Genomic DNA, 26194 nt, shown 5'->3' with positions numbered 1-26194 from the left:
AAAAAAAAAAAAAAAAAAAAAAAAAAAAAAAAAAAAAAAAAAAAAAAATTTAGAGTTGATTTTCGTTGTTTATTGTTAGGTTCTACTGCAGCTTGTATCGTTCAAAATCTAATCATAATTTCATTGGTTAAAATATAGATTATCTACTTAGAAGACTAATATTCAAATCTATCACGCTAATAAACCATGTTTCAATTTTTTAATATCAGTTATTGGTGCTATAAGAATAATATCAATAAACATCGTATTTTCTTTTTAAATAAATTTTTAATCTGCTGTTCTTAAAGATAATCACTAAAAGTTTGAAAATATTTCATTATTTTCGATTAAATAAAATAAGACGTTTTGTTTTATGTGTATTTAATGGAAAGGAGAATCACCTTTCTTTTTATTCATAATATTTTTCCTCTTGTTCTTGAACTCTTTCTAAATGCTAATGTCTTTCCTTCATTTCCCTCCATGGCTTCCTCTCATCATCTTTCTCTCTTCACTTTTCATCGTTCTAAAATGGAAAGCAGCAAATAGAAGAAAGCCTAATTTTCCCCCAAGCCCACCGAAGCTTCCAATCATTGGAAACTTGCATCAACTTGGCAAGCTCCCACACAAATCCCTATGGCGCCTCTCTCGAATTTACGGTCCCATTATGAGCCTCAACTTAGGTCGTATAGAAACTATCATCATATCATCTGCCGAGACTGCTCGTGCCCTCTTGAAAACTCACGATCTTCAAAGCTGCAACAGACCACAAACGCATGCTATCAAAAAATTCTCTTACAATTTCCTTGACATTGGATTTTCACCCTACAACAGTTACTGGCGAGAGATACGCAAAATTTGTATGCTTGAGTTTTTCAGTATGAAGAGGGTGTTATCTTACGAACCCATTAGAGAGCAAGAAGTTGGTTTAATTATTGAATCAATTTCACAATCAGCTTCTCGTGGAGCTATTGTTGATATTAGTGAGAAGTCCATTGCTCTCACTACTGGTGTTATTTTTAGAATTGCATTTGGGAAGCGGTTTGAAGGGGATGGATTTAATGAGCTTATAAGTGAAGTTGAGGCTCAAATCGGAAGCTATAGTGCTTCTGAGATTTTCCCAGCTCCTTTTGTGGGAGAGGTATTTGATTGGTTTAGTGGTCGAGAAGCTAGACTTGAAAGGGTTTTTAACGAGATGAATGCTCTGTTTCAAGAGGTGATTGATGAACATCTTTGTCCTGAGAGGCCTAAGCCAGAACAAGATGATATTATTGATGTGCTTTTGGCTATTAGTAAAAAGCAAGTTGGATCTTGCACGGTTGTCATTACCCAAGAAAACATCAAAGCCATTCTTTTTGTAAGCAACTTCTATTTTTAAAATTTTAGTTTAATTTCTAAACTTTCAATCTCGTGGTTAACTAAGTCTTTGTGTAGGTATTGACCCTTTTTGGCTTTATCTCTATCCTTCGTGCCTTCTTCTAACATTTTTCTATCGTATGATGTACATCAACAGAACATATTTGTGGCAGGATTAGACACTGGTTCAATTACAATAGTCTGGGCAATGACAGAACTTGCAAAAAACTCAAAAGTGATGAAGAAAGCTCAAGAAGAAATCAGAAACTATGTGGGAAACAAACGAAAGGTAACAGAGAGAGACATAGAAGAGCTTCCATATTTGAAAATGATAGTGAAAGAGACGCTAAGACTACATCCACCAGCACCTCTTCTTCCAAGAGAAACCATTTCTCATTTCAAAATTGGAGACTATGATTTTTACCCAAAATCGATGGTTCAAGTGAACGTTTGGGCAATTGGACGAGACCCCACATGCTGGACAGACCCAGAAGAGTTCCTTCCAGAAAGATTTACAGAGAGCTCGATTGATTACAATGGACAACATTTTGAGTTCCTGCCATTCGGAGCTGGTCGGAGGATGTGCCCTGGGTTGAATATGGGGGTGAAAACGGTGGAGTTAGCTTTAGCAAATCTTTTGTACCATTTTGATTGGAAGCTGCCCAATGGAATGAAAAAGGAAGACTTGGACATGGAAGAGAATTCGGGTTTGAGTCTCACCCTCCACAAAAAGTTGCCTCTCAAGCTTGCACCAATTTTATACCATCCATGAGTAGTTTTATGGCTTAATAATGGGTATTTTTATATGTAACATATATAATGCTTGAACTCTTTGTTACCAATAAAAGAGATGATGCGAAAAGCATACGTGTAACACCAACATTTGAATATATATATATATAAAAGGTAAAGCAGATAAATAAGAGTAATGACTAATGAATTAAATAAATAAGAAAAAAGGAGAGGAAAGCGTGCACGTTGTTGGCGATCCATTACTTTGAAGAAGGAATCGTGAGGAGATAAAAGATTGTAGGACGAGCATCGAGCTTGGAACATAAAGGAAATGCCATAAAAGATTTGGAAAATTTGAAGCTACTCGAGGTTGAAGGCGTGTGATATTCACGTGCGCATGGTCTTAGTGCTCTTCTTCAAATATTGGTGTTCATTGACGTATAATAAATTCTAAATATAATAACAGAAGAAATTTCTCCTTTGATATTGAAGATATTTGCGTGTAGATCCAACTTAAGAGAAGATAAATATGTAGGTCATTAAGGGATAGAGTAAACTTTGGATAACAATTGAAATATATTGGTCCATTTTTCAAATAGGATTGAACCATTCCTAGTAAGAAGTTTGAGAAGTCTTCGTGTCTATTATCTCGAAGGGAGATAAGGACAAGGATATCTAGATCCGTCTAAATAAGGGTTTGATAGCAACTTGAACAAGTCCTACATGAAAGTAATTAATTTCTTCATGATGTTGGGAGTAATTAATTATTTGTTGGATTGTAATATTTTTTGAAAAGATATTGATCGGTTTTTCCATTTCTTTGAATAGGGAGCTTACCGATCATTTTACGTCTCTTGTTGCGTGGAACATAGATCCTTTTCCAATAACCTATCGACTCGACTAACGCAAGAGTAAGAACAAGGAATCGTTGTAGTGGACAAAGATGAGAAGGATTTATTCATCCGAACCCCTTGAAATCATGTGTGGAACCCTAAGTTGATGGTCGGTTCTCCTTTCTCCCTCTAAAAATCTTATGTCGCGAGCAAGAGTATGGTCGTCGACTGTTCCACCTGCCCCATTTCTTTGTCCTTACGGCCATTGACGGTTCCAAATACGTTAAAAAAATAAATTTACTATTGAGTTTTTTTTTTTATTTATTAAATAAAAATGTTAAAGTTTCATTAATTTTCTTTAACACTTAATATTAATTTTGTGGATGATATTTTATATTCTTATACTAAATTATTAAAACTTACCCAAACCATTGTAGTACTCCATTAAATTATTTTACACCACACAAACACAAATAAAGTTATTGTGGGCTAGCTTAGCTAGCTTGTATTAATCAATCATCGACAATTTATTTTCATCCACACAAATTAACGTTAAATTTAAGTATTTAAATGATTAAATTTGAAATGACAAGGCAACGAGGATGCGAAAGAACCAAGTCATACCAAATATACATTACAGAACAGTATTTTACAAGTACTTATATTTTATAAAAAAATGGTTCAATAAAATTAGGACCATAAAAAAAACCCTTAAAAAGTCGTATGTAGTGACGAGGAGGCTAGTATTGTCTGCTACCTCTTAAACTTAATTAAATTGTAACTAAGTTTTTGAAAAAAATTCGAAGTATTAAATTTATAACGGTTTTTCTTTCTATCATTTTATTTCGTGTGAGAGTTTTGATATGATATATTTTGAATTTCAAAGCATCCAAAGAAAGGGAGTGATTTAAATATGCTATATAATGCCTTAAAATGAAAGAACATATAACAGAAAATGAAAGAATAGGAAGAGATTGAGCTTAAATTTTGATACAAATAGTGTTTCAATTTTTATTTTCCATGGTGTAGAGATAATAGCTTGTTGCTTTTATGGAGCCCACCATCATCTTGTATGGTACTGTATCAAGAAATCTTGGACTTCTATAGACTATAATATTTTCTTTTTAAATAATTTTTTTTTCAATTATTTTTAAAGACGAACATTTAATTGTTTTTATCCAAATAACATACGAAAATGAAAATTGAAACATATTTAATCTAAAGAACAAAGACATTTTTTATTCATAATCTTTTTCACTTGTTCTTGAACTCTTTCTAAATTCCAATGTTTTTCCTTGATTTACCTCCATGGCTTCCCCTCATCTTCTTCTTCTCTTTACTTTTCATCATCCTCTGCAAAGAGAAAAGAGGGTAATTGTCCCCCAAGCCCACCAAAGCTTCCAATCATAGGAAACTTGCACCAACTTGGCAAGCTCCCACACAAATCCCTATGGTGCCTCTCTCAGCCTTACGGTCCCATTATCCGCCTCAGCTTTGGTGGTGTAGAAACTATCATCGTATCCTTTGTCGAGACAGCTCGTGCCCTCATAAAAACTCATGATCTTCAAAGTTGCAGTAGACTACAAACTCAATCAGCCAAAAAACTCACTTACAATTTTCTTAACATTGTATTTTCACCTTATAGTGATTACTGACGAGAGATATGCAAATTTTTTATACTTGAGCTTTTCAATATGAAGAGGGTGTTATCTTACAAACCCATTAGAGAGCAAGAAGATGATTTGCTGATTGAATCGATTTCGCAGTCAGCTTCTTGTGGAGTTGTTGTTGATCTTACCGAGAAGTCCACTACTCTCACTACTAGTGTTATTTTTAAAATTGCTTTTGGGAACCGTTTGAAGAGGATGGATTTTATGAGCTTGTGAATGAAGCTGTGGCATTGTTGGGAAGCTATAGTGCTTCTCAGGTCCTTCTTATTCCTTTTCTAGGAAAGACCATTACCCAAGAAAGCATCCCACCAATTCTTTTTTGTAAGCAACTTCTATCCCTAAATTTTAATGGTTTTTATCCTAAATTATTAGTTTAATTTCAAAACTTTCAATCTCATAGTTAATATATTAATATATTGTGTATGAACAGAACATAGTTTTAGCAGGATTAAACACGGGTTCAATTACACTAGTTTGGGCAATGGCAAAACTCGTTAAGAACCCAAAATTAATGAAGAAAGCTCAAGAAGAAATTAGAAACTACGTGGGAAATAGAGGAAAGGTAATAGAGAAAGACATAAAAGAGCTTCCATACCTAAAAATGATAATGAAAGAGACGATAAGACTACACCCACCAGCACCTCTCTTATTCCAAGAGAAATCATTTCCCATTTCAAAATTGAAGGTTACGATTTTTACCCAAAATCAATGGTTAAGTGAACGTTTGGGCTATTGGACGAGACCCCACATATTGGAAAGACCCAGAAGAGTTCTTTCCAGAGAGATTTGAAGAGAGCTCAATTGGTTACAAAGGACAACACTTTGAGTTCTTGCCGTTCGGAGCTGGTCGGAGGATTTGCCCAGAGATGAATTTGGGGGTGAAGAATGTGGAGCGGCTTTCACAAATCTTTTGTACCATTTTAATTGGAAGTAGGAGGAGGACTTGGACATGGAAGAGACTTCAGGTTTGAGTCTCACTATCTACAAAAAGTTGCCTCTCAAACTTGTACCAATTTTGTACGGTCCATAAGTGTAAGTTCTAAGCTGAATTCTCTTATTGTGAAGTTTTATGGTTTTCGTCTAGACAAATAATGAGTGTTTTTATATGTAATATCTTAAAACTTGACCCATATAATTATAGTATTGCATCGAATAATTTTATACTGCATCGACACAAAGAAAGTTGTTATTGTTCGTCAGCTAAGCTAGATTGTGTTTTTAAGCTGACTTTCCAATTAATTTTATAATACTTTTTAAACTTAAAGATGACATATGGATCATGGAGAATTTATTTTTTGGTAAAGTCAAATTTAAACATTTGAATAGCTAAATTTGAAATCAACTCAAACTAGAAATCAATTTAATAAAAAAGTATTTACCTATTTTTTTTTTCCTTCAAAATTTCTCCCTAAAAGTTGAGATTGTTATCTAAATTTTGAAAATTAGTTTTTATTTATGTTTTAAAAAGAATTTAATACATCTTTATCATTTTTACTACTAATTTTGAAAAAATAAATTAATTAAAAAAAATCAAAGCTTTTGAAAAAAAGAATCTAATGTACAAAGTTCATAATGATTTCTCTTTCTATCACCTCACTTTGTTCAAGACATTTGATCTTATACTATGTCGGGTCCAATGCATTGAGACAAAAATCCTTGAAGTTGATTTTCGTCCTTTATTGTTTGTCTCAATCTCTATCTTTTTGCGAGGCTTCTCCGTATGAATCACAGAGTGAACGAAGTTCTAGAGTTGAGTTGGATAGGACTCGACACAATCCAATTAGATATGATTATAATTTTTAAATCTAATTTCACTAGTTAAGATATATATTATCTACCAAAAAGCTAAACATTCAAATTTGCCTAACGCTAGTAAACATAGGTATGCTGGTATTGCGACCCAGCCCACATGTCAGAGGTTGCATTATACACCCACTATTTGAAACGTATGCCGTAAAGGTTTAGCATGGTTACAGGAGAGTCCGATACTCGAGTGAACCAGATGGATGGATGTTCAGGATACCCCAATGAGATGATCGACACATGGGTCAGTTCCCAATGAATGTGTTCGAACAAGTCAAGATGGTTGATGTATCCCAAGGCATGGGATGACATCACAATGTAAGGATCGTGTTGTTGGTTACCAAGATGACAATGAGATGCGATGTGATTGTGTTGCACACGATGGAGCATGCACGCACGAACGTCGTGTGTGACCGAACAAGCTTATTCTGAGTCTCAACCTCAGTGGTATAAAAACCATCGTCATATCTTCTGTTGAGGCTGCTTGAGCCCTCTTGAAAACTCATGATCTTCAAAATTGTAGCAGACCACAAACCCAAGCTTTCAAAAAATTCATTTTCAACTTTCTTGACATTACTTTTTCACCTTATAGTGATTACTGGAGAGAGATGGGTAAAATTTGTATTCTTGAGCTTTTTAGTGCGAAAAGGGTGATATCTTATGAATCTCTTAGAGTGCAAGAAGTTGGTTTGCTTACTGAAGCAATTTCAAAATTGGCTTCTTTTCACTCCGAAGTCATTTGCTCTCACGCCTGCCGTATTTTTAGAATTGCTTTTGGAAAGGGGTTTGAAGGGGATAGATTTCATGAAGTTGTGAATGAAGTTCATGCTTCGTTGGGAAGCTATAGTGCTTCCGAGTCTTTTCCTATTCCTATTGTGGGGAAGGCCATTGATGGGGGTAGTGGACGAGAAGCTAGACTTGAGAGGGTTTTTAATGAGATCGATTCTCTATTTCAAGAGGTGATTGATGTGTTAGGTTGAATGGCGTTGTAGGTCACGACCTCATGTATTTATAGTCGTGTATAATGAAGATTATATTGTAACAAACCATGAATCATACATTTGGTAACAAACCAAGACCATCATAGATTCTCCTTGATTCAGTAACAAACAAGTAAATCACTAGATTCTCTTACTATGTACTGATATAATCTATTATACGTTTAACATGATGAACATTTTCGAGAGGCCTAAACCAGAGCAAGATGATATCATTGATATGCTTTTTGCTATTAGTAAAAAACAAGCTGAATCTTGCACTATTGTCATTACCCATGAAAACATCAAAGTCATTCTTTTCGTAACAATTTTCATCCTTAATCTTTTATGGGTTTTGCTAAATGATTAATTTAGTTTCTAATGTGTTCTATTGTACATTGTACGTCAACATAACACATTTTTTGGAGGATTAGGCACCGGTTCAATTACACTAGCTTGGGCAATGGCAGAACTCGTAAAGAACCCAAAATTGATGAAGAAAGCTCAAGAAGAAATCTAAAACTATGTGGGAAACAAACGAAAAGTAACTGATAACGACATAGAACAATTTCCATATTTGAAAATGATAGTAAAAGAGACACTCAAACTACATCCACTCGCACCTCTTCTTATTCCAAGAGAAATCATTTCCCACCTCAAAATTGAAGGCTACTATTTTTACCAAAAAAACAATAGTTCAAGTGAAAGTTTGGGCAATTGGACGAGACCCCACATACTGGAAAGACCTAGAAGAGTTCCTTTCAGAGAGATTTGAAGAGAGCTTAATTGATTACAAAAGAAAACACTTTGAGTTATTGTCGTTCGGATCTGATCGGAGGATTTGCCCCGAGTTGAATTTGGGGGTGAAGAATGTGGAGCTGGCTTTGGCGAATCTTTTTACCATTTTAATTGGAGGTTACCAGCGGGGATGAAGTTGGAGTACTTGGACATGGAAGAGACGTCAGGTTTGAGTTTCACCATCTACAAAAAAGTTGCCTCTCAAACTTGTACCAATTTCATACCATCCATGAGTATAAGTTCCAAGCTAAATCCTCTAATTGTGAAGTTATATGGTTTTCGTCTACACAAGTAATGAAACTTGACCCATATAATTACAGTATTGCATCAAATAATTTTACACTGCACCAACACAAAGAAAGTTATTGTGCCGTAGTTTAGATAGCTTGTGTGTTTAAGGACTTTCCGATTAGTTTTATAATACTTTTTAAATTTTAAAGTCCAACTTAAAGATGATATATGGGTCATCGGGAATTTATTTTCATCCGGTAACTAGGGGTGTACATTCAACCCAACAACATGACAACCCGAACCAACCCAACCTGAACTGTTGGGTTGGGTTGGATTAACATTTCAGGTAGGGTTGGGTTCATTTTTCTGAATCTCAACTAAATCGGTTTGATTTCGAGTTCATCCGCAAAATATTCGGGTTTACGTAAGCCAGCTATAAATATATAAAATATATTAAGAATCCTTCTATAAAATGGGTTTGTTAGAGCCGTACTGAAGCCACCAGTTTGACTCTTGACAAATACATATATTTTTTTAATTTTTGTTTATATTATTTTGTTATTTTATTATTTTTAATTTCTTTGTTTAATTTCTTTATATTATATATATATATATATATATATATTTTTTTTTATTATTATTTGCATAATTTTTTTTTATGTTATTTTGTTATTTTATTATTTTTAATTTTTTTTTGCTTAGTTTCTTTTATATATATATATTTTAAAATTGTCTTAATGTTTCATTTTTTATATGACTATTCACCCCTTTTATACTATTTTTAAATATATGGTTTATTATATAGTATAAATGTTTATTAATGATGATTTATACCTCTATAATATATATATATAATTTTAAAGCATATTTTAAATTCTAATATAAATATATTTATTAGTTATTTGTTGCAATTTTATTATATCACAATTTATATATATTTTTATTTTAAATATATTGTTTATTATATAATATAAATGTTTATTAATTAGGATCCATTCTTCCCTAATATATATATAATTTTAAAGCATATTCTAAATTTTAATGTATTTATTATGTATTTATTTCAATATTATTATATCACAATTTTTATATATTTTTATTTTTCTAATAGTTTAGGACTCTAAGGACACATATAAATAAACATATTTTAAATAAAAGATTGTTATATATATTTTTTATTTTTGTTATATATAATACCTTTAAATTAATCATTTTTATTATTTATTTAATTTCATGACCCATCCTCATATTTTTGTTTAACCAATTCTCAAGAAATGTTGGTATTTAGTTGTTTTAGTTTATGACAATGTTGTAATATGTTACAATTTTTTATTGAATCTATTTATTTATTTTTGTCAATAATATGGATTAATTTATGTCTGCTTGTGAACTTTTAATGTATTTTATTTAAGATTGTATCCGAATAATTATAAATTGTGAATAAATAAAACTAAAAAAAATTTGACAACCCAATTAGAAAATAGAGGGTCAGGTTGGGTTGTGAAAAGTTTCGGGTCCAACCAACCAGAACTTTTGGGTTGGGTCAAAAAAATCTCCCAACCCGACCCAAGCCCAGACTATGTACACTCCTACCAGTGACGCCAAATTTAAACATTTGGATAGCTGAATTTGAAATGAACTCCCAATAAAGTATTTGCCTAATTTTTTTTTTTCAAAATTTCTCTTGATATCTAAATTTTGAAAATTACTTTTTATTTATGTTTTAAAAGGAATTTAATACATTTTTAACATTTTTACTACTAATTTTGAAAAAATAAATTAATTAAAAAAATCTAAGCTTTTTTTCGGGAATGTACCAAGGTCATAATGATTTCTCTTCCTATCACTCCACTTTGTTCAAGACATTTGATTTCATTCGATGTCGGGTCCAATGCATTGAGACAAAAATTTTTGAAGTTGATTTTCGTCTTTTGTCTCAATCTCTATCTTTTTGTGATGCTTTTCCATTTGAATTACGAGTAAACGAAGTTCTAGAGTTGAGTTGGAAGATCTGATTATAACTTTTAAATCTAATTTCACTTATCAAGATATATATTATCTACTAGAAAGCTAAACGTTCAAGTCTGTTTAACGCTAATAAACATTTTAAAATATTAAATTTTGATGTAGGTAATTTTTCAATTTTTTTTTTTGGAGTTGACGGCCATTTTTTGATATCATTCTATTTGGAACTATAAGAATAATATCAAGAAATCTTAGACTTGGATCGACCATCGTATTTTCTTTTTGAGTAATTTTTTGATCTACTGTTTTTAAAGACAACCAAATAAAAATTTGAAAACGTTTCATTGTTTGAACATACGAGGATGAGAACTCAAACACTTCATGATTTGTTTTCCGTTACGCTCGATATATATCTACTTAATCGAAAGATCAGCTTTTCCTCTTGTTCTTGAACTCTTTTTAAATTCCAATGTCGCTCCTTCATTTCCTTCCATGGCTTTCCCTCATCAACCGAATATAGTTTTGGCAGGATTAGACACGGGTTCAATTACACTCGTTTGGGTAATGGCAGAATTCGTAAAGAACCCAAAACTGGTGAAGAAAGATCAAGAAGAAATAAAAAACAATGTGGGAAATAGACGAAAAGTAACCAGAGAAAGCCGTAGAACAACTTCCATATTTGAAAATGATAGTAAAAGAGACACTGAAACTACATCCACCCACACCTATTCTTATTCCAAGAGAAATAATTTCCCACTTCAAAATAGAAGGCAACGATTTTTACCCAAAAATAATGGTTCAAGTGAACGTTTGGGCAATTGGACGAGACCCCACATACTAGAAAGACTTAGAAGAGTTCCTTCCAGAAAGATTTGAAGAGAGCTCGATTGATTACAAAAAACAACACTTTGAGTTCTTGCCATTCGGAACTGGTCAGAGAATTTGCCCTGGATTGAATTTGGGGGTGAAGACGGTGGAGTTGACTTTGACGAATCTTTTGTACCATTTTAATTGGAGGCGACGAGAGGGGATGAAAGAGGAGGACTTGGACATGGAAGAGACATCGGGTTTGAGTCTTGGCATCTACAAAAAGTTGCCTCTCAAACTTAAGTTATTTTGTGCTAGCTTAGCTAGCTGACTTTTCACTTCGTTTTCGGGTACTCTTTAAATATTAAAATCTAACACTACATTTCCGATTGCTAAATAGAAGTTGGAGTTTAAAACAAACACAAAATCATAAATAAATGTCAAATTCAAATATTATTTTTGATATATTGAAAAAACAACAAATTTAAAGATGAAAGCAGTAGATAGGTCATCGAGAATTTTCATTCACACCATTTACCCAATTTACCCAATTTTTTAAAATTTTTTCTTCCATAAGAAGGTGTAATTGATACCTAAATTTTGAAAAAACGTTGATCTTTTAAAAAGAATTTAATAGATTTTTTTTACTATTAATTTCAAAAGTATTGCACGTCGCCAAACGGACAGGAAGGTATGGGCCACTTTGCACATCTAATGCATCAAAGACAAAAATTCTTATTAAAACTCGGTTATCTATTAGAAGACTAATATTTAAATCTATCACGCTAATAAGTCGTGTTTCAATTTTTGTTTTCTAGTGCGAGAGAATGACAGCTTATAGCTTTCATGGAGTGTACCGCCGTTTTTTAATATCATTTTTTTCGGTGTTGTAAGAATAATATCAATGAACCATCATATTTTCTTTTTAAATAATTTTTTAATTTACTGTTCGTAAAGATAATTGCTAAAAGTTTAAAAATATTTCATTATTTTCGTTCAAATACTATATGACATTTTGATGTCTATTTAATGGAAAGAACAATCACCTTTTTTTTTCATTCCTCATCTTTTTCCTCGTGTTATTGAACTCTTTCTAAATTCTAATGTCTTTCCTTAATTTCCCTCCGTGGCTTCCTCTCATCATCTTCCTCTCTTCACTTTTCATCATCCTAAAATGGAAAGCAGCTGCAAATAGAAGAAAGCGTAATCTTCCCCCAAGCCCACCGAAGCTTCCAATCATTGGAAACTTGCATCAACTTGGTAAGCTCCCACACAAATCCCTATGGCGTCTCTCTCAACGTTACGGTCCCATTATGAGTCTCAGCCTTGGCGGTGTAGAAACCACCATTGTATCCTCTGCCGAGACAGCTCGTGCTCTCATGAAAATCCACGATCTTCAAAGTTGTAGTAGACCACAAACTCAATCAATCAAAAAACTCACTTACAATTTTCTTGACATTGCGTTTTCACCTTATAGTGGTTACTGGCGAGAGATGCGCAAAATTTGTATACTTGAGCTTTTCAATATGAAGAGGGTGTTATCTTTCGAACCCGTTAGAGAGCAAGAAGTTGGTTTGCTGATCGAATCGATTTCGCAATCAGCTTCTTGTGGAGTTGTTGTTGATCTTACTGAGAAGTCCACTGCTCTTATGACTGGTGTTATTTGTAGAATTGCTTTTGGGAAAACTTTTAAAGGGGATGGATTTCATGAGCTTGTGAATGAAGCTGAAGCCGTATTAGGAAGCTATAGTGCTTCTGAGTTTTTTCCTGTTCCTTTTGTGGGGAAGGTAATTGATTGGTTTAGTGGCCAAAAAGCTAGACTTGAGAGAGTTTTTAATGGGATGAATGTTCTATTTGAAGAGGTGATTAATGAGCATCTTCATCCTATGAGGCCTAAGCCAAAACAAGATGATATCATTGATGTGCTCTTGGCGATAAGTAAAAAGCAAGTTGAATCTTGCGCAGTTGTCATTACCCATGAAAACATCAAAGCTATTCTTATGGTAAGCAACTTCTATCCCTAATATTTAATGGTTTTTACATTAAATTTTTTAGTTTAGTTTCTAAACATTCAATCTCAGGGTAATTTTTGAGTAATATTGAGCCTTTTATGCTTTCTCTCTATCCTTCATGCCATATCCATTATCGCACAACCTTCTGACATTGTTTATTGTATGATGTGCATCAATAGAATATATTTTTAGCAGGAATAGAGACCAGTTCAAGTACATTAGTGTGGGCAATGGCTGAACTTGTGAAAAACCCAATATTGATGAAGAAAGCTCAAGAAGAAATCAGAAATCACGTGGGAAACAAAAGAAAGGTAATAGAGACAGACTTAAAAGAGCTTTCATATCTGAAAATGATTGTGAAAGAAACAATGAGATTACATCCACCAGCACCTCTTCTTGTTCCAAGAGAAACCATTTCCCATTTCAAAATTGAAGGCTACAATTTTTACCCAAAAACAATGGTTCAAGTAAATATTTGGGCAATTGGGCGAGACCCCACATATTGGAAAGACCCAGAAAAGTTTCTTCCAGAGAGATTTGTAGAGAGCTCGATTGATTACAAAGGACAACATTTTGAGTTCTTGCCGTTTGGGTCTGGTCGGAGGATATGCCCAGGGTTGAATATGGGCATAAAAAATGTGGAGTTGGCTTTAGCAAATCTTTTGTACCATTTTGATTGGAAGCTGCCGAATGGGATGAAGGAGGAGGAGTTGGACATGGAAGAGAATTCGGGTTTGAGTCTCACCCTCCACAAAAAGTTGCCTCTGAAGCTTGTACCAATTTTATACCATCCATGAGTAGTTTTATGCTTAGACTAATAATGGCTATTTTTATATGTAATATTTATAATGCTTGAACTCTTATTTACCAATAAAATAAATGATGTGAAAACTCACTTTGTCGGAGAACTTTCACCCCTAATTAGTGAGCAAAGGAGTTCCAAATCGCGGGGCGTTGGAGGGGTTTTCCTAATGGTGTGTCGAGATTGTGCATATAAGAGGTAATTACAAGAGGTAATTTAGGATAAGATGAATGTTCATAAAGTCTAAAAAAATTAAACTATTTTATGCGTGTGTTATGCTCTCGATTTGCAATGTCATCGTCAATTGTACAGGTGTGTCTTGTGTTTACCTGAAATACATATAGCACGTAGCTTAGCTTGAGTATATTAAGAAATAATCAAGTGGCCCCAAGAGTTAGATGAATGAGACCTATCCTTTCTATTTGTATTCTCTTAGGCAATTATCTTATACGGGTAATTGAATGTGTATTTACTTATTTTACACATGGTCTTCACATGTGAGTTTGGACCCACCAGTCGGTTCACACACCTCTTGGACCCCTTTCCTGGTCGGGATAGCATTCTCTGGTGTTATGCCGGACACCCGATAGGAATAGTGACCATCGTAACATTATGATAAACATAATGATCGTTTTCCTGCCTCATAACGTACGCGTCCGTACCATCGTAAAAAGGAGAGATTCCCTAATGCATGACATAGGCATAAGGTCCCAACATTTTTATTCATTAAATCATGTAAGACAACTCCTTCCATTTTCCTTCATATCATATCATTTTACAACATAGCCTTTAAGGCGTGTATTGGGGTTGAATATTGTATGATTCATATCATACATTGCCTTATTTCATATCATGTACATAACATATCATAAAACATGTCACAACATGTATTATATCGCCAAACGTGTTATACCGTAACATATATCATATCATTAGCACATTTCATCATAACACCTGTCATAGCATTAACATAACATGTTATAGTTATATCATATTACAGACATATCATAGTCATATCATGTTATAACGATATTATAGTCACATCATTTCATAAACATTTCATAGTCATATCATTTCTTAAAGATATCATAGTCACATGATTTCATAGTCATATCATTTTCTAAAGATATCATAATCACATCATTTCATAAACATTTCACACATATCAAACATATGTCACGTGCAGAACCATGGGACACGTGTTATCATACAAACATCAATTTTTAACCATGTCAATAGTAAGACCACCTACTTGATTGGTTTTTGCCGAAGTTTCTATCTAATTTTGAATTGGCTTGCCTTCGTCCCTCAAATACTTTTCCACATATACCGAGGTGCTTCACCCTATTAAATACATTCACCTAATTCCTTTAGTAACTCAATGACTAACTTAATTTAACTTAAATAAAGGTCATTATTATTTTACTGTTTAGATCATACAATCCAAATATTGTTTGTTTCAATGTGTTTCTTTTTTAATTTTGTTCACAGTGTTCACCTAAATCTTTCTTTTTTTAATTATGTTCACATATTTTGGCCAATTTGAATGATTTTTAATTTCTTTCCATAAAATGGGGGCTACTAATCATGTGATTTAGTAGAACACATAAATTAGGAGGAAAGAAAATAAATATTTAGCTGTTCTTCAAGCTACATCCCCACTTAAATCTGAGTAAAAACGTTTTAATCCTCAGGTAAATCTGAATATTATTTATTTATTTATTTTTTTCTTTTTCTATTTGCTTTTGCAGGAAGGAAGGATGATAGAGGTACTCTAAAGAAAAAGTTGAGAGGTTAATGGAGAGGTGCAATTACCATTATTATGATTATTATTTTTTACTGTTGTTACAAACTGAATCAAATGATGAGAAATTATTCGGGGAAAACAGGGTAAGTTTGTCCCAAACTAGCAACCTTCCAACGACCATAACTCGTTCATTCCTTATGAAATTTGATAATTCTTGGCTGGTTAGATTCATCTCATAGAGATCTTTGAACTTACTGAAGAAATCGGAACTACCATGGCTATAACACAAGCATCAAGTGAGGGGGAAAAGGGCCAGATAATCAAGCATAGATAGAGGAGAGACAGTCCACTTGGATCGATTCAAATAGTATTCATTCTGAAAGCACGAGCAAGTAATCAGGTCAAGTGTGTAGCTAGTCCAATATTCAGGTCATCATCGGAAAGATGTCGAGATTAAGTGGGGGAGAATGTCACAATCGACGATACAATTTTGCCTACGAGAAAGTCATCGAGGACAATGGTTAGGTTAAGTGGGGGACACTGTCACAACTTCACTGGGAGAAAGTAGGTTGTGACCCCACACACAAGATAGAAAATGGGCGACCCTCAAGTGGCGTTCATCTGACCATATACGAGCCAAGACTGAAAAGTGTCATGATGCGATTAAGGAGGATGGTGCATCATCCAACACACCAAGAGTATACATTGAAGCTAAGTCTAGGCATGCAAAAAGTTTGAGATAATGAGGCGACAAAGATGTCGAGATTAAGTGGGGGAGAATGTCACAATCGACGATACAATTTTGCCCACGAGAAAGTCATCGAGGACAATGGTTAGGTTAAGTGGGGGACACTGTCACAACTTCACTGGGAGAAAGTAGGTTGTGACCCCCACACACAAGACAGAAAACGGGCGACCCTCAAGTGGCGTTCATCTAGCCATATAGGAGCCAAGACTGAAAAGTGTCATGATGCGATTAAGAAGGATGGTGCATCATCCAACACACCAAAAGTATACATTGAAGCTAAGTCGAGCCATGCAAAAAGTTTGAGAGAATGAGGCGATAGAGTGTCGAAGACAAGCTCGAAAAGCCATAACCTTAGAAGTCGGGGTTTGGATATGAGTGTCTGCATGTGGCTCACAAATTAAGTCGTTGGTATGAAAGATGAAAGTCAACCAAATTTGGTGTGAAACGGATACTCGATTGGGACAACATAGGTATGCTGGTATGGCGACCCAGCCCATATGTCAAAGGTTGCATTATACACCCACTATCTGAAATGTATGTCATAAAGGTTTAGCATGGTCACGGGAGAGTCCGATACTCGAGTGAATTAGATGGATGGATGTTCAGGATACCCCAATGAGATGATCGACAGATGTCGATATATCCCAAGACATAGGATGACATCACGATGTATGGATTGTGTTGTTGGGAACCAAGATGACAATGAAATACGACGCGATTGTGTCGCACATGATGGAGTATGCATGCACGAACGCCGTGTGTGGCCGAACAAGCTTGTTATGAGTCTTAGCCTCAGTGGTATAGAAACCACCATCATATCTTCTGTCAAGACTGCTCGAGCCCTCTTGAGAACTCATGATCTTCAAAGTTGTAGGAGACCACCAACCCAAACTTTCAAAAAATTCACTTACAAATTTCTTGACATTAAGTTTTCACCTTGTATGATTATTGGAGAGATAGGTAAAATTTGTATTCTTGAGTTTTTTTTTTTTTTGGTGCGAAGAGGGTGATATGTTATTATGAATTTGTTAGAGTGGAAGAAGTTGGTATTCTTACTGAAGTAATTTCAAAATTGGCTTCTTGTGGAGCTGAAGTCATTTGTTCTCACTGCTGCCATTACTTTTAGAATTGCTTTTTGGAGAGGGGTTTGAAGGGGATAGATTTCATGAAGTTGTGAATGAAGTTCTTTGTTGGGAAGCTATAGTGCTTTTGAGTCTTTTCCTATTCCTATTGTGGGAAGGCCATTGATTGGGGTAGTGGAAGAGAAGCTGAGAGGGTTTTTAATGAGATGATTCTCTATTTCTAGAGGTGATTGATGTGTTAGGTTGAATGACATTCTGACCTATATAGGTCACGACCTCATGTATTTATAGACGTGTATAATGAAGATTATATTGTAACAAAACACGAATCATAGATTTGGTAACAAATCACAAAATGATAGATTTTGTAACAAACCACGAAATTATAGATTTTACTTGATTCAGGGTAACAAACAAGTAAATCACTAAATTATCTTATATGTACTGATACGGTTTATTCTACGTTTAACATGATGAACATCTTCTTCTCGAGAGGCCTAAACCAGAGCAAGATGATATCATTGATGTGCTTTTGGCTATTAGTAAAAAAAAAAAAGCTGAATCTTGCACTATTGTCATTACCCACGAAAACATCAAAGTCATTCTTTTCGTAACAATTTTCATCCCTAATCTTTTATGGGTTCTGCGCTAAATGATTAGTTTAGTTTCTAACGTGTTCTATTGTACATTGCACGTCAATCGAACATACTTTTTGGGGGGATTAGGCATGAGTTCAATTACACTAACTTGGGCAATGGCAAAACTCGTAAAGAACCCAAAATTGATGAAGACAGGTCAAGAAGAAATGAGAAACTATGTGGGAAACAGACCGAGAAAGACAGAACAACTTCCATATTTGAAAATGATAGTAAAAGAGACGCTGAGACTACATCCACTAGCACCTCTTCCAATTCCAAGATAAATTATTTCCCACTTCAAAATTGAAGGCTATGATTTTTACCCAAAAACAATGGTTCAAGTGAATGTTTGGGCAATTGGATGAGACCCCACATTATTGGAAAGACCCATAAGAGTTCTTTCTAGTAAGATTTGAAAAGAGCTCAATTGACTACAAATGACAACACTTTAAGTTCTTATCGTTCGGGTCTGTTCGGAGGATTTACCCCGGTTTGAATTTGGTGGTGAAGACGGTGGAACTAGCTTTGGCGAATCTTTTGTGCCATTTTAATTGAAGGTTACTGGAAGAGATGGAGGAGGAGGACTTGGACATGGAAGAGAGTTTGAGTCTCACCATCTACAAAAAGTTGCCTCTCAAATTTGTACCAGTTTTATACCATCCATGAGTATAAGTTCAAAGCTGAATCCTCTAATGGTGAAGTTTTATGGTTTTCATCTAGACAAATAATGGGTGTTTTTATATATAATATAATTCTTAAAACTTGACCCATGTAATTATAGTATTGCATCGAATAATTTTACATGGCACCAATTCAAAGAAAGTTATTGTAGCTAGTTTAACTAGCTTGTGTGATTTTCCAATTAGTTTTATAATACGTTTTAAATTTTGAAGTTCAACTTAAAGATGACATATGGGTCATCGAGAATTTATTTTCATCCACACGAGTAACATCAAATTTAAATATTTAGATAGCTGTATTTGAAACGAACTCAAGCTAGAAATCAATTCCAATAAAATATTTGCCTAATTTTTTGTTTCAAAATTTCTCCCTAAAAAAGTTGTGATTGAAAATTACTTTTTATTTATGTTTTAAAAAGAATTTAATACATTTTTAACATTTTTACTACTAATTTTGAAGAAATAAATTAATTAAAAAAATCTAAGTTTTTTTTTAAGAAAAAAAAACTGAATGTACCAAGTTCATAATGATTTCTCTTCCTATCACTTCACATTGTTCCAACACATTTGATCTCATCCCGGTCCAATGCATTGAACAAAAATCCTTAGGTTGGTTTTCGTCTTTTATTGTTTGTCTCTATCTCTAATTTTTTGTGAGGCTTCTTTGCATGAACACAGATTTAACGAAGTTCTAGAGTTGAGTTGAATAGGACCGGACACAATCTAATTAGATTTGATTATAATTTTTAAATTTAATTTTATTGATTAAGATGTATATTATTTACCAGAAAGCTAAACGTTTAAATCTGTCCAACGCTAATAAACACTTTAAAATATTAAATTTTGATGCAGGTAATTTTTCAATTTTTATTTGGAGTTGCCTGCCATTTTTGATATCATTCTATTTGGCACTCTGAGAACAATATCAAGAAATCTTGGACTTCTATCTTCTATTATATTTCCTACTGTTTTTAAAGAGAACCAATAAAAAATTGAAAATATTTCATTATTTCAAATATACGAGAATGAGAACTCAAACACTTCACATTTTGTTTTCCTTTTAAGTCAATATATATCTACTTAATCGAAAGATCATCTTTTACTCGTGTTCTTGAACTCTTTCTAAATTCCATTGTCTCTCCTTCATTTCCCTCCATGGCTCTCCCTCATCCTCTTTCTCTCTTTACTTTTCATCATCCTTCAACGGAAAGCAGCTGCAAAAGGAAAAAGGGTCACTTTCCCTCAAGCCCACCAAAGCTTCCAATCATAGGAAACTTGCACCAACTCGGCAAGCTCCCACACAAATCCCTATGGTGCCTCTTCGAGCTTCACGGTCCCGTTATCAGTCTCAACCTAGGACATATAGAAACTATATCAGTCTCAACCTAGGACATATAGAAACTATCGTTATATTATCTATCGAGACCGCTCGTGCCCTCTTGAAAACCCACGATCTTCAAAGCTGTAACAAACCACAAACTCATTCTATAAAAAAACTCATTTACAATTTTCTTGACATTGTGTTTTCACCTTACGGTGATTGTTGGCGAGAGATACGCAAAATTTTTATGATTGAGCTTTTCAGTATGAAGAGAGTGTTATCTTACGGACCCATTAGAGAGCAAGAAATTCGTTTTCTTATTGAATCAGTTTTACAATCAGCTTCTTGTGGAGCTATTGTTGATCTTACTGAGCTCTTACTGGTGGTGTTATTTTTAGAATGGTATTTGGGAAGCAGTTAAAAGAGGATGGATTTCATGAGCTTGTAAGTGAAGCTTAGGCCCTATTGGGAAGCTGTAGTGCTTCTGAGTTATTTCCTATTCCTTTTGTGGGTGTAGATAATTGATTGGCTCTGTTCAAGAAGGGAGCTTAGCTGCTTTGTTTTCGCTTGAGTCTTTCTTTCCTGTAAAGTCTGATTCATCTCCCTCTTTTCGTCAGGTTACGGAGCTCTTAAGTTTGATTGATTCTAAACACTATTCAGCAGCTCGACTCGAAAGGTTCTGAAAATAGCTTTATCGAGTTCAATCAGATTTAGGGTGTCGGTTTCTTCTTCTTCTCATATTCCCGAGTTCAATCCGTCTCTCTCATCAATAGGTGAAGGGAAAGCGAGAAGCTAGACTTGAGAGGGTTTTTAATAAGATCAATGCTCTGTTTCAAGAGGCAGTTGATGACATCTTGGTCCAGAGAGATCTAAGCCAGAGCAATTTAGCTATGAGTAAAAAGCAAGCTGAATCTTACACCGTTGTCATTACCCAAGAAAGAATCAAAGCCATTCTTTTAGTAAGCAACTTTTATTCCTAAGCTTTAATGGTTTTTACACTAAATTAATAGTTTAGTTTCAAAACTTTCAATCTCATAGCTAACAAGTTTTTGAAGTAGCTAATATATCAATAAAATCTCGTGATTGACAAGTTTTTGAGTAGATATTGAGGCTTTTTCTTGGCTCCATGCCTTCTCTATTATCTCACTGACTAGTATATTGTATATCAACCGAATATATTTTTGGCAGGATTAGACACGAGTTCAATTACACTAGTTTGGGCAATGGAAGAACTCGTAAAGAACCAAAAATTGATGAAGAAAGCTAAAAAAGAAATCAGAAACTACGTGGGAAACATAGGGAAGGTAACATGGGAAACATAGGGAAGGTAACATAGAAATACATAGAAGAGCTTCCATATTTGAAAATGATAGTAAAAGAGACACCAAGATTACATCCATCAGCACCTCTTCTTATTCCAAGAGAAATCATCTCCCATTTCAAAATTGAAGGCTACGATTTTTACCCAAAAACAATGGTCCAAGTGAATGTTTGGGCAATTGGACGAGACCCCACACGCTCGAAAGACCCAGAAGAGTTCCTTCCAGAGAGATTTGAAGAGAGCCCAATTGATTAGAAAGGACAACATTTTGAGTTCTTGTCGTTCGGGGTTCGTCGGAGGATTTGCCCTGGCTTGTATTTGGGGGTGAAGACGGTGGACCTGGCTTTGGCGAATCTTTTGTACCATTTTAATTGGAGGTTACTGGAGGGGACGAAGGAGGAGGACTTGGACATGGAAGAGACATCAAGTTTGAGTCTCACCATCTACAAAAAGTTCTCTCAAACTTGTACCAATTTCATACCGTCCATGAGTGCAAGTTCCCAACTAAATCCTCTGGTTGTGACACAAATAATGGGTGTTTTTATATATAAATAATTCTTAAAATCGAATAATGAGAAGCATAAATTAAGTGAACATAAATTTGTAGTGTAATTTGTGAAACCAGATATACATACAATATGCATGGGATTAGCCGCTTCAATGGGATCTTTTATTCTGGTCGGAGGAGAAATTACCAAAAGTCTAGCATTCCCTCAAGCTCGGCGTCAATGAATTTTTTTAACAAAAAAAAAAAAAAAAAAAATTATGCCTTCGCAGTAGAAAATATGAATATTAAGTTGAAAATTTGAAGAAACTTATTTTCTTCCAATAAGGGAATTCCAAATTAAGGTAAGGATTGACAAATATGAAAAAAGGGCATCTATTTCAAAAATTTGTGAAAAATGTCACCTAATAGTTAGTGGAGACTAATTAGGATAATTTATTCCAATCCGAGACATGAACAAAGACAAAGATAATCTTTATAAAAAAAAAAGAGACTCCTAACCAATATTCCTACCTTATGTTATTAAAATTTGACCTATATAATTGTAGTATTTCTTAATTTTACACTACACCAACACAAAGATCTTTGTGATTGTGAGCTAGCTAAACTTGCTTGTGTTTTTAAGCTGACTTTCCAATTAATTTTATAATATTTTTTAAATTTTAAAGTAGTTACATTTGCTCTTGTTAAAGAAAAACATAGAATTTAAAACAAATACAAAATCACAAATGAATGTCAAATTCGAGTATTATTGTATATACATTGAAAAAAATAAAAAATTTAGAGATGACAGATGGGTCATCAAAAATTTATTTTCATCCACATCAAGTTAGGTTAAATTTAAGCATTTTGAATAGCTGAATTTGAAATGAACTCAATTTTTTTTCTTTTTAATTTCTCCTTGAAAAGTTGTGATTGTTTAACCTTTTAACAACTAATTTTGAAAAAAAAATAAATTAATTAAAAAAATATAAGTTTTAGAAAAAAAGTACTAAATTCATAAGGATTTCTCTTCCTATGTTCAAGACATTTGATCGAATGCATTGAGCCAAAAATGTTGGAAGATGATTTTCGTCCTTTATTATTATGTTTTATTTCATCTTGTATTATTGTCTCAATCTCTGTCTTTTTTAGAGGCTTCTCCATAAGGATTATAGAGTAAACAAAATTTTGGAGTTGAGTTGGATAGAACTAGACACCATCCAATTAGATCGGATTATAACTTTTAAACTTAATTTCAACGGTTAAAATATATATTATCTACCAGAAAGCTAAACGTTCAAGTCTGTCTAACGCTGATAAACACTTTAAAATATTAAATTTTGATGCAGGTAATTTTTCAATTTATTTTTTTCAGAGTTGATAGCCATTTTTTGACATCATCTATTTGGCACTATAAGAATAATATCAAAAAATCTTGGACTTCTATCAACATCATTTTTTTTTTCAGTAATTTTTTGATCTACTGTTTTAAAGACAACCAAATAAAAATTTGAAAACATTTCATTGTTTGAACATACAAAGATGAGAACTCAAACACTTTAGGATTTGTTTTCGGTTAGGCTCGGTATATATCTACTTAATCGAAAGATCATCTTTTCCTCTTGTTCTTGAACTCTTTCTAAATTCCAATGGTCTCTCCTTCATTTCCATGGCTTCCCCTCATCTTCTTCTTCTCTTTACTTTTCATCATCCTCAACGAGAAAGCAGCTGCAAATAGAATGAAGGATAATTTTCCCCCAAGTCCACTTCCAATCATAGGAAACTTGCACCAACTTGGCAAGCTCCCACACAAATCCCTAGGGCGCCTCTCCGAGCTTTACGGTCCCGTTATCAGTCTCAGTCTAAGCCATATAGAAACTATCGTTATATCATCTGCCGAGACCGCTCGTGTCTTCTTGAAAACCCACAATCTTCAAAGCTGCAACAAACCACAAACCCATTCTATCAAAAAACTTACTTACAATTTCCTTGACGTTGCGTTTTCACCTTACGGTGATTACTGGCGAGTGATACGCAAAATTTGTATGATTGAGCTTTTCAGTATGAATAGAGTGTTATCTTACGAACCCATTAGAGAGCAAGAAGTTTGTTTTCTTATTGAATCAATTTACAATCAACTTCTCGTGGAGCTGCTGTTGATCTTACAGAGAAATACATTGCTCTCACTACTGGTGTTATTTTTAAAATTGCATTTGGGAAGCAGTTTAAAGGGGATGGATTTCAAGAGCTTGTAAGTGAAGCTGAGGCCTTATTGGGAAGCTATAGTGCTTCTGAGTTTTTTTCTTATTTCTTTTGTGGGGAAGATAATTGATAGGCTAAGTGGTCGAGAAGCTAGATTTGAGAGGATTTTTAATGAGATCAATGCTTTGTTTCAAAAGGCAACTGATGAACATCTTGGTCTAAAAAGATCTAAGCCAGGGCAAGGTGATATCATTGATGTGCTTTTAGCTATGAGTAAAAAGCAAGCTGAATCTTACACCGTTGTCATTATCCAAGAAAGAATCAAACCCATTCTTTTGGTAAGCAACTTCTATTCCTAAGCTTTAATGGTTTTTACGTTTAATTAATAGTTTAGTTTCAAAACTTTCAATCTCATAGCTAACGAGTTTTTGAAGTAGCTAATATATCAATAAAATCTTGTGATTAATAAGTTTTTGAGTAGATATTGAGCCTTTTTTTTGTCTTCATATCTTCTCCATTATCTCACCGACTTGGATAATGTACATCAACAGAATATATTTTTGGTAGGATTAGACGCAGGTTCAATTACATTAGTTTGGGCAATGAGTGAACTCGTAAAGAACCCAAAATTGATGAAGAAAGCTCAAGAAGAAATCAGAAACCAGGTGGGAAAAAGACTAAAGGTTGCAGAGAAAGACATAGAACAACTTCCATATTTGAAAATGATAGTAAAAGAGACATTGAGACAATATCTACTCGCACCTCTTCTTATTCCAAGAGAAATCATTTCCCACTTCAAAATAGAAGACTACGATTTTTACCCGAAAACAATGGTTCAAGTGAACGTTTGGGAAATTGGAAGAGACCCCACATGTTGAAAAGACCCAAAAGAGTTCCTTCCAGAAATATTTGAAGAGAGCTCGATTGATTACAAATGACAACACTTTGAGTTCTTGCTGTTTGGGACTGGTCAGAAAATTTGCCTAGAGATGAAGTTGGGGTGAAAATTGTGGAGCTGACTTTGACGAATCTTTTGTACCATTTTAATGGGAGGTTGCTAGAGGGGATGAAGGAGGAAGACTTGGATATGGAAGAGACATCGAGTTTGAGTCTCACCATCTACAAAAAGTTGCCACTCAAACTTGTACCAATTTCATGCCACTCAAACTTGACCATATAATTGTAATATTGCATCAAATAATTTTACACTACACTAACACAAACAGAATTATTTTGTGCTAGCTTAGCTAGTTGACTTTTCAATTCGTTTTGTTGGTACTCTTTAAATCTTATCTAACACTACATTTTCCATTGCTAAATAAATAAATATCAAATTCAAGTATTATTCTTGATATATTAAAAAAAAAAACAACAAATTTAAAGATGAAAATGGTAAATAGTTCATGAAGAATTTATTTTGATTCATACCATTAAATTCAGATTCGATAACTATAGATTACAATCAAATAATTGCAATCAACTTTATCCCAAGTTTTTAAAAAAAATTTCTACCTAAAAAGTTGTGATTGATACCTAAAGTTCGAAAAATGTTTGTGAAAAAGAATTTAATAGATTTTTTTACTACTAATTTCAAAAAGTAATAAATTAAAAAATCTGTTTTTTTTTTTTTTAAGTATCCACTAAATTTATAAGACTTTTTCTTCTTGAAATTTGATCATTGGATGTCACTAAAGGAAGCAACAGGAAGGTATGGGCCACTTTCCACATCTAATGCATGGAGACAAAAAAATCCTTGAAGTTGATTTTCATTGTTATGTCCTATTGCAATATGTATCATTAAAAATCTAATCATAACTTCTAAAGTTAATTTCGTTAGTAAAAATATAAATTATCTTTTAGAAGATTAATATTTAAATTTATCACTGTTGGCTTAATTTCAATCAATTAATTGATGTTTTGATGATAACAAACCTACTTTTTAATTATTAACTATTTTCAGTTTTTTGAATTGTCCACAGTATAAGGTCGGGAATAACGATTACAAC

The 26194-nt window shown here is 33.7% G+C and overlaps 2 protein-coding genes and 1 pseudogene across 2 annotated transcripts; all 3 read left to right on the top strand.

Annotated features, from left to right (window-relative positions):
• Positions 1 to 433: 433 nt before the first annotated feature.
• On the top strand, positions 434 to 2189 carry LOC111449539 (cytochrome P450 71B19-like). The gene is made up of 2 exons (XM_023089468.1): positions 434 to 1333; positions 1490 to 2189. The coding sequence occupies exons 1-2, from the start codon at positions 437 to 439 to the stop codon at positions 2102 to 2104; spliced, it is 1512 nt and encodes a 503-aa protein (XP_022945236.1). The 5' UTR covers positions 434 to 436; the 3' UTR covers positions 2105 to 2189.
• A 1758-nt stretch (positions 2190 to 3947) lies between these two features.
• Positions 3948 to 25368, top strand: LOC111449889 (annotated as a pseudogene).
• Positions 12206 to 14077, top strand: LOC111449537 (cytochrome P450 71B10-like). The gene is made up of 2 exons (XM_023089467.1): positions 12206 to 13151; positions 13340 to 14077. Exons 1-2 carry the CDS (start codon positions 12252 to 12254, stop codon positions 13955 to 13957), a joined length of 1518 nt encoding a protein of 505 aa, XP_022945235.1. The 5' UTR covers positions 12206 to 12251; the 3' UTR covers positions 13958 to 14077.
• Positions 25369 to 26194: the final 826 nt, after the last annotated feature.

The sequence above is a fragment of the Cucurbita moschata genome, unplaced genomic scaffold (genome assembly GCF_002738365.1).
Source record: "Cucurbita moschata cultivar Rifu unplaced genomic scaffold, Cmos_1.0 Cmo_Scf00011, whole genome shotgun sequence".
NCBI lineage: Eukaryota > Viridiplantae > Streptophyta > Magnoliopsida > Cucurbitales > Cucurbitaceae > Cucurbita > Cucurbita moschata.
The sequence above is the reverse complement of the archived record's forward strand: the minus strand, read 5'-3'. Positions and strand labels throughout refer to the sequence as shown.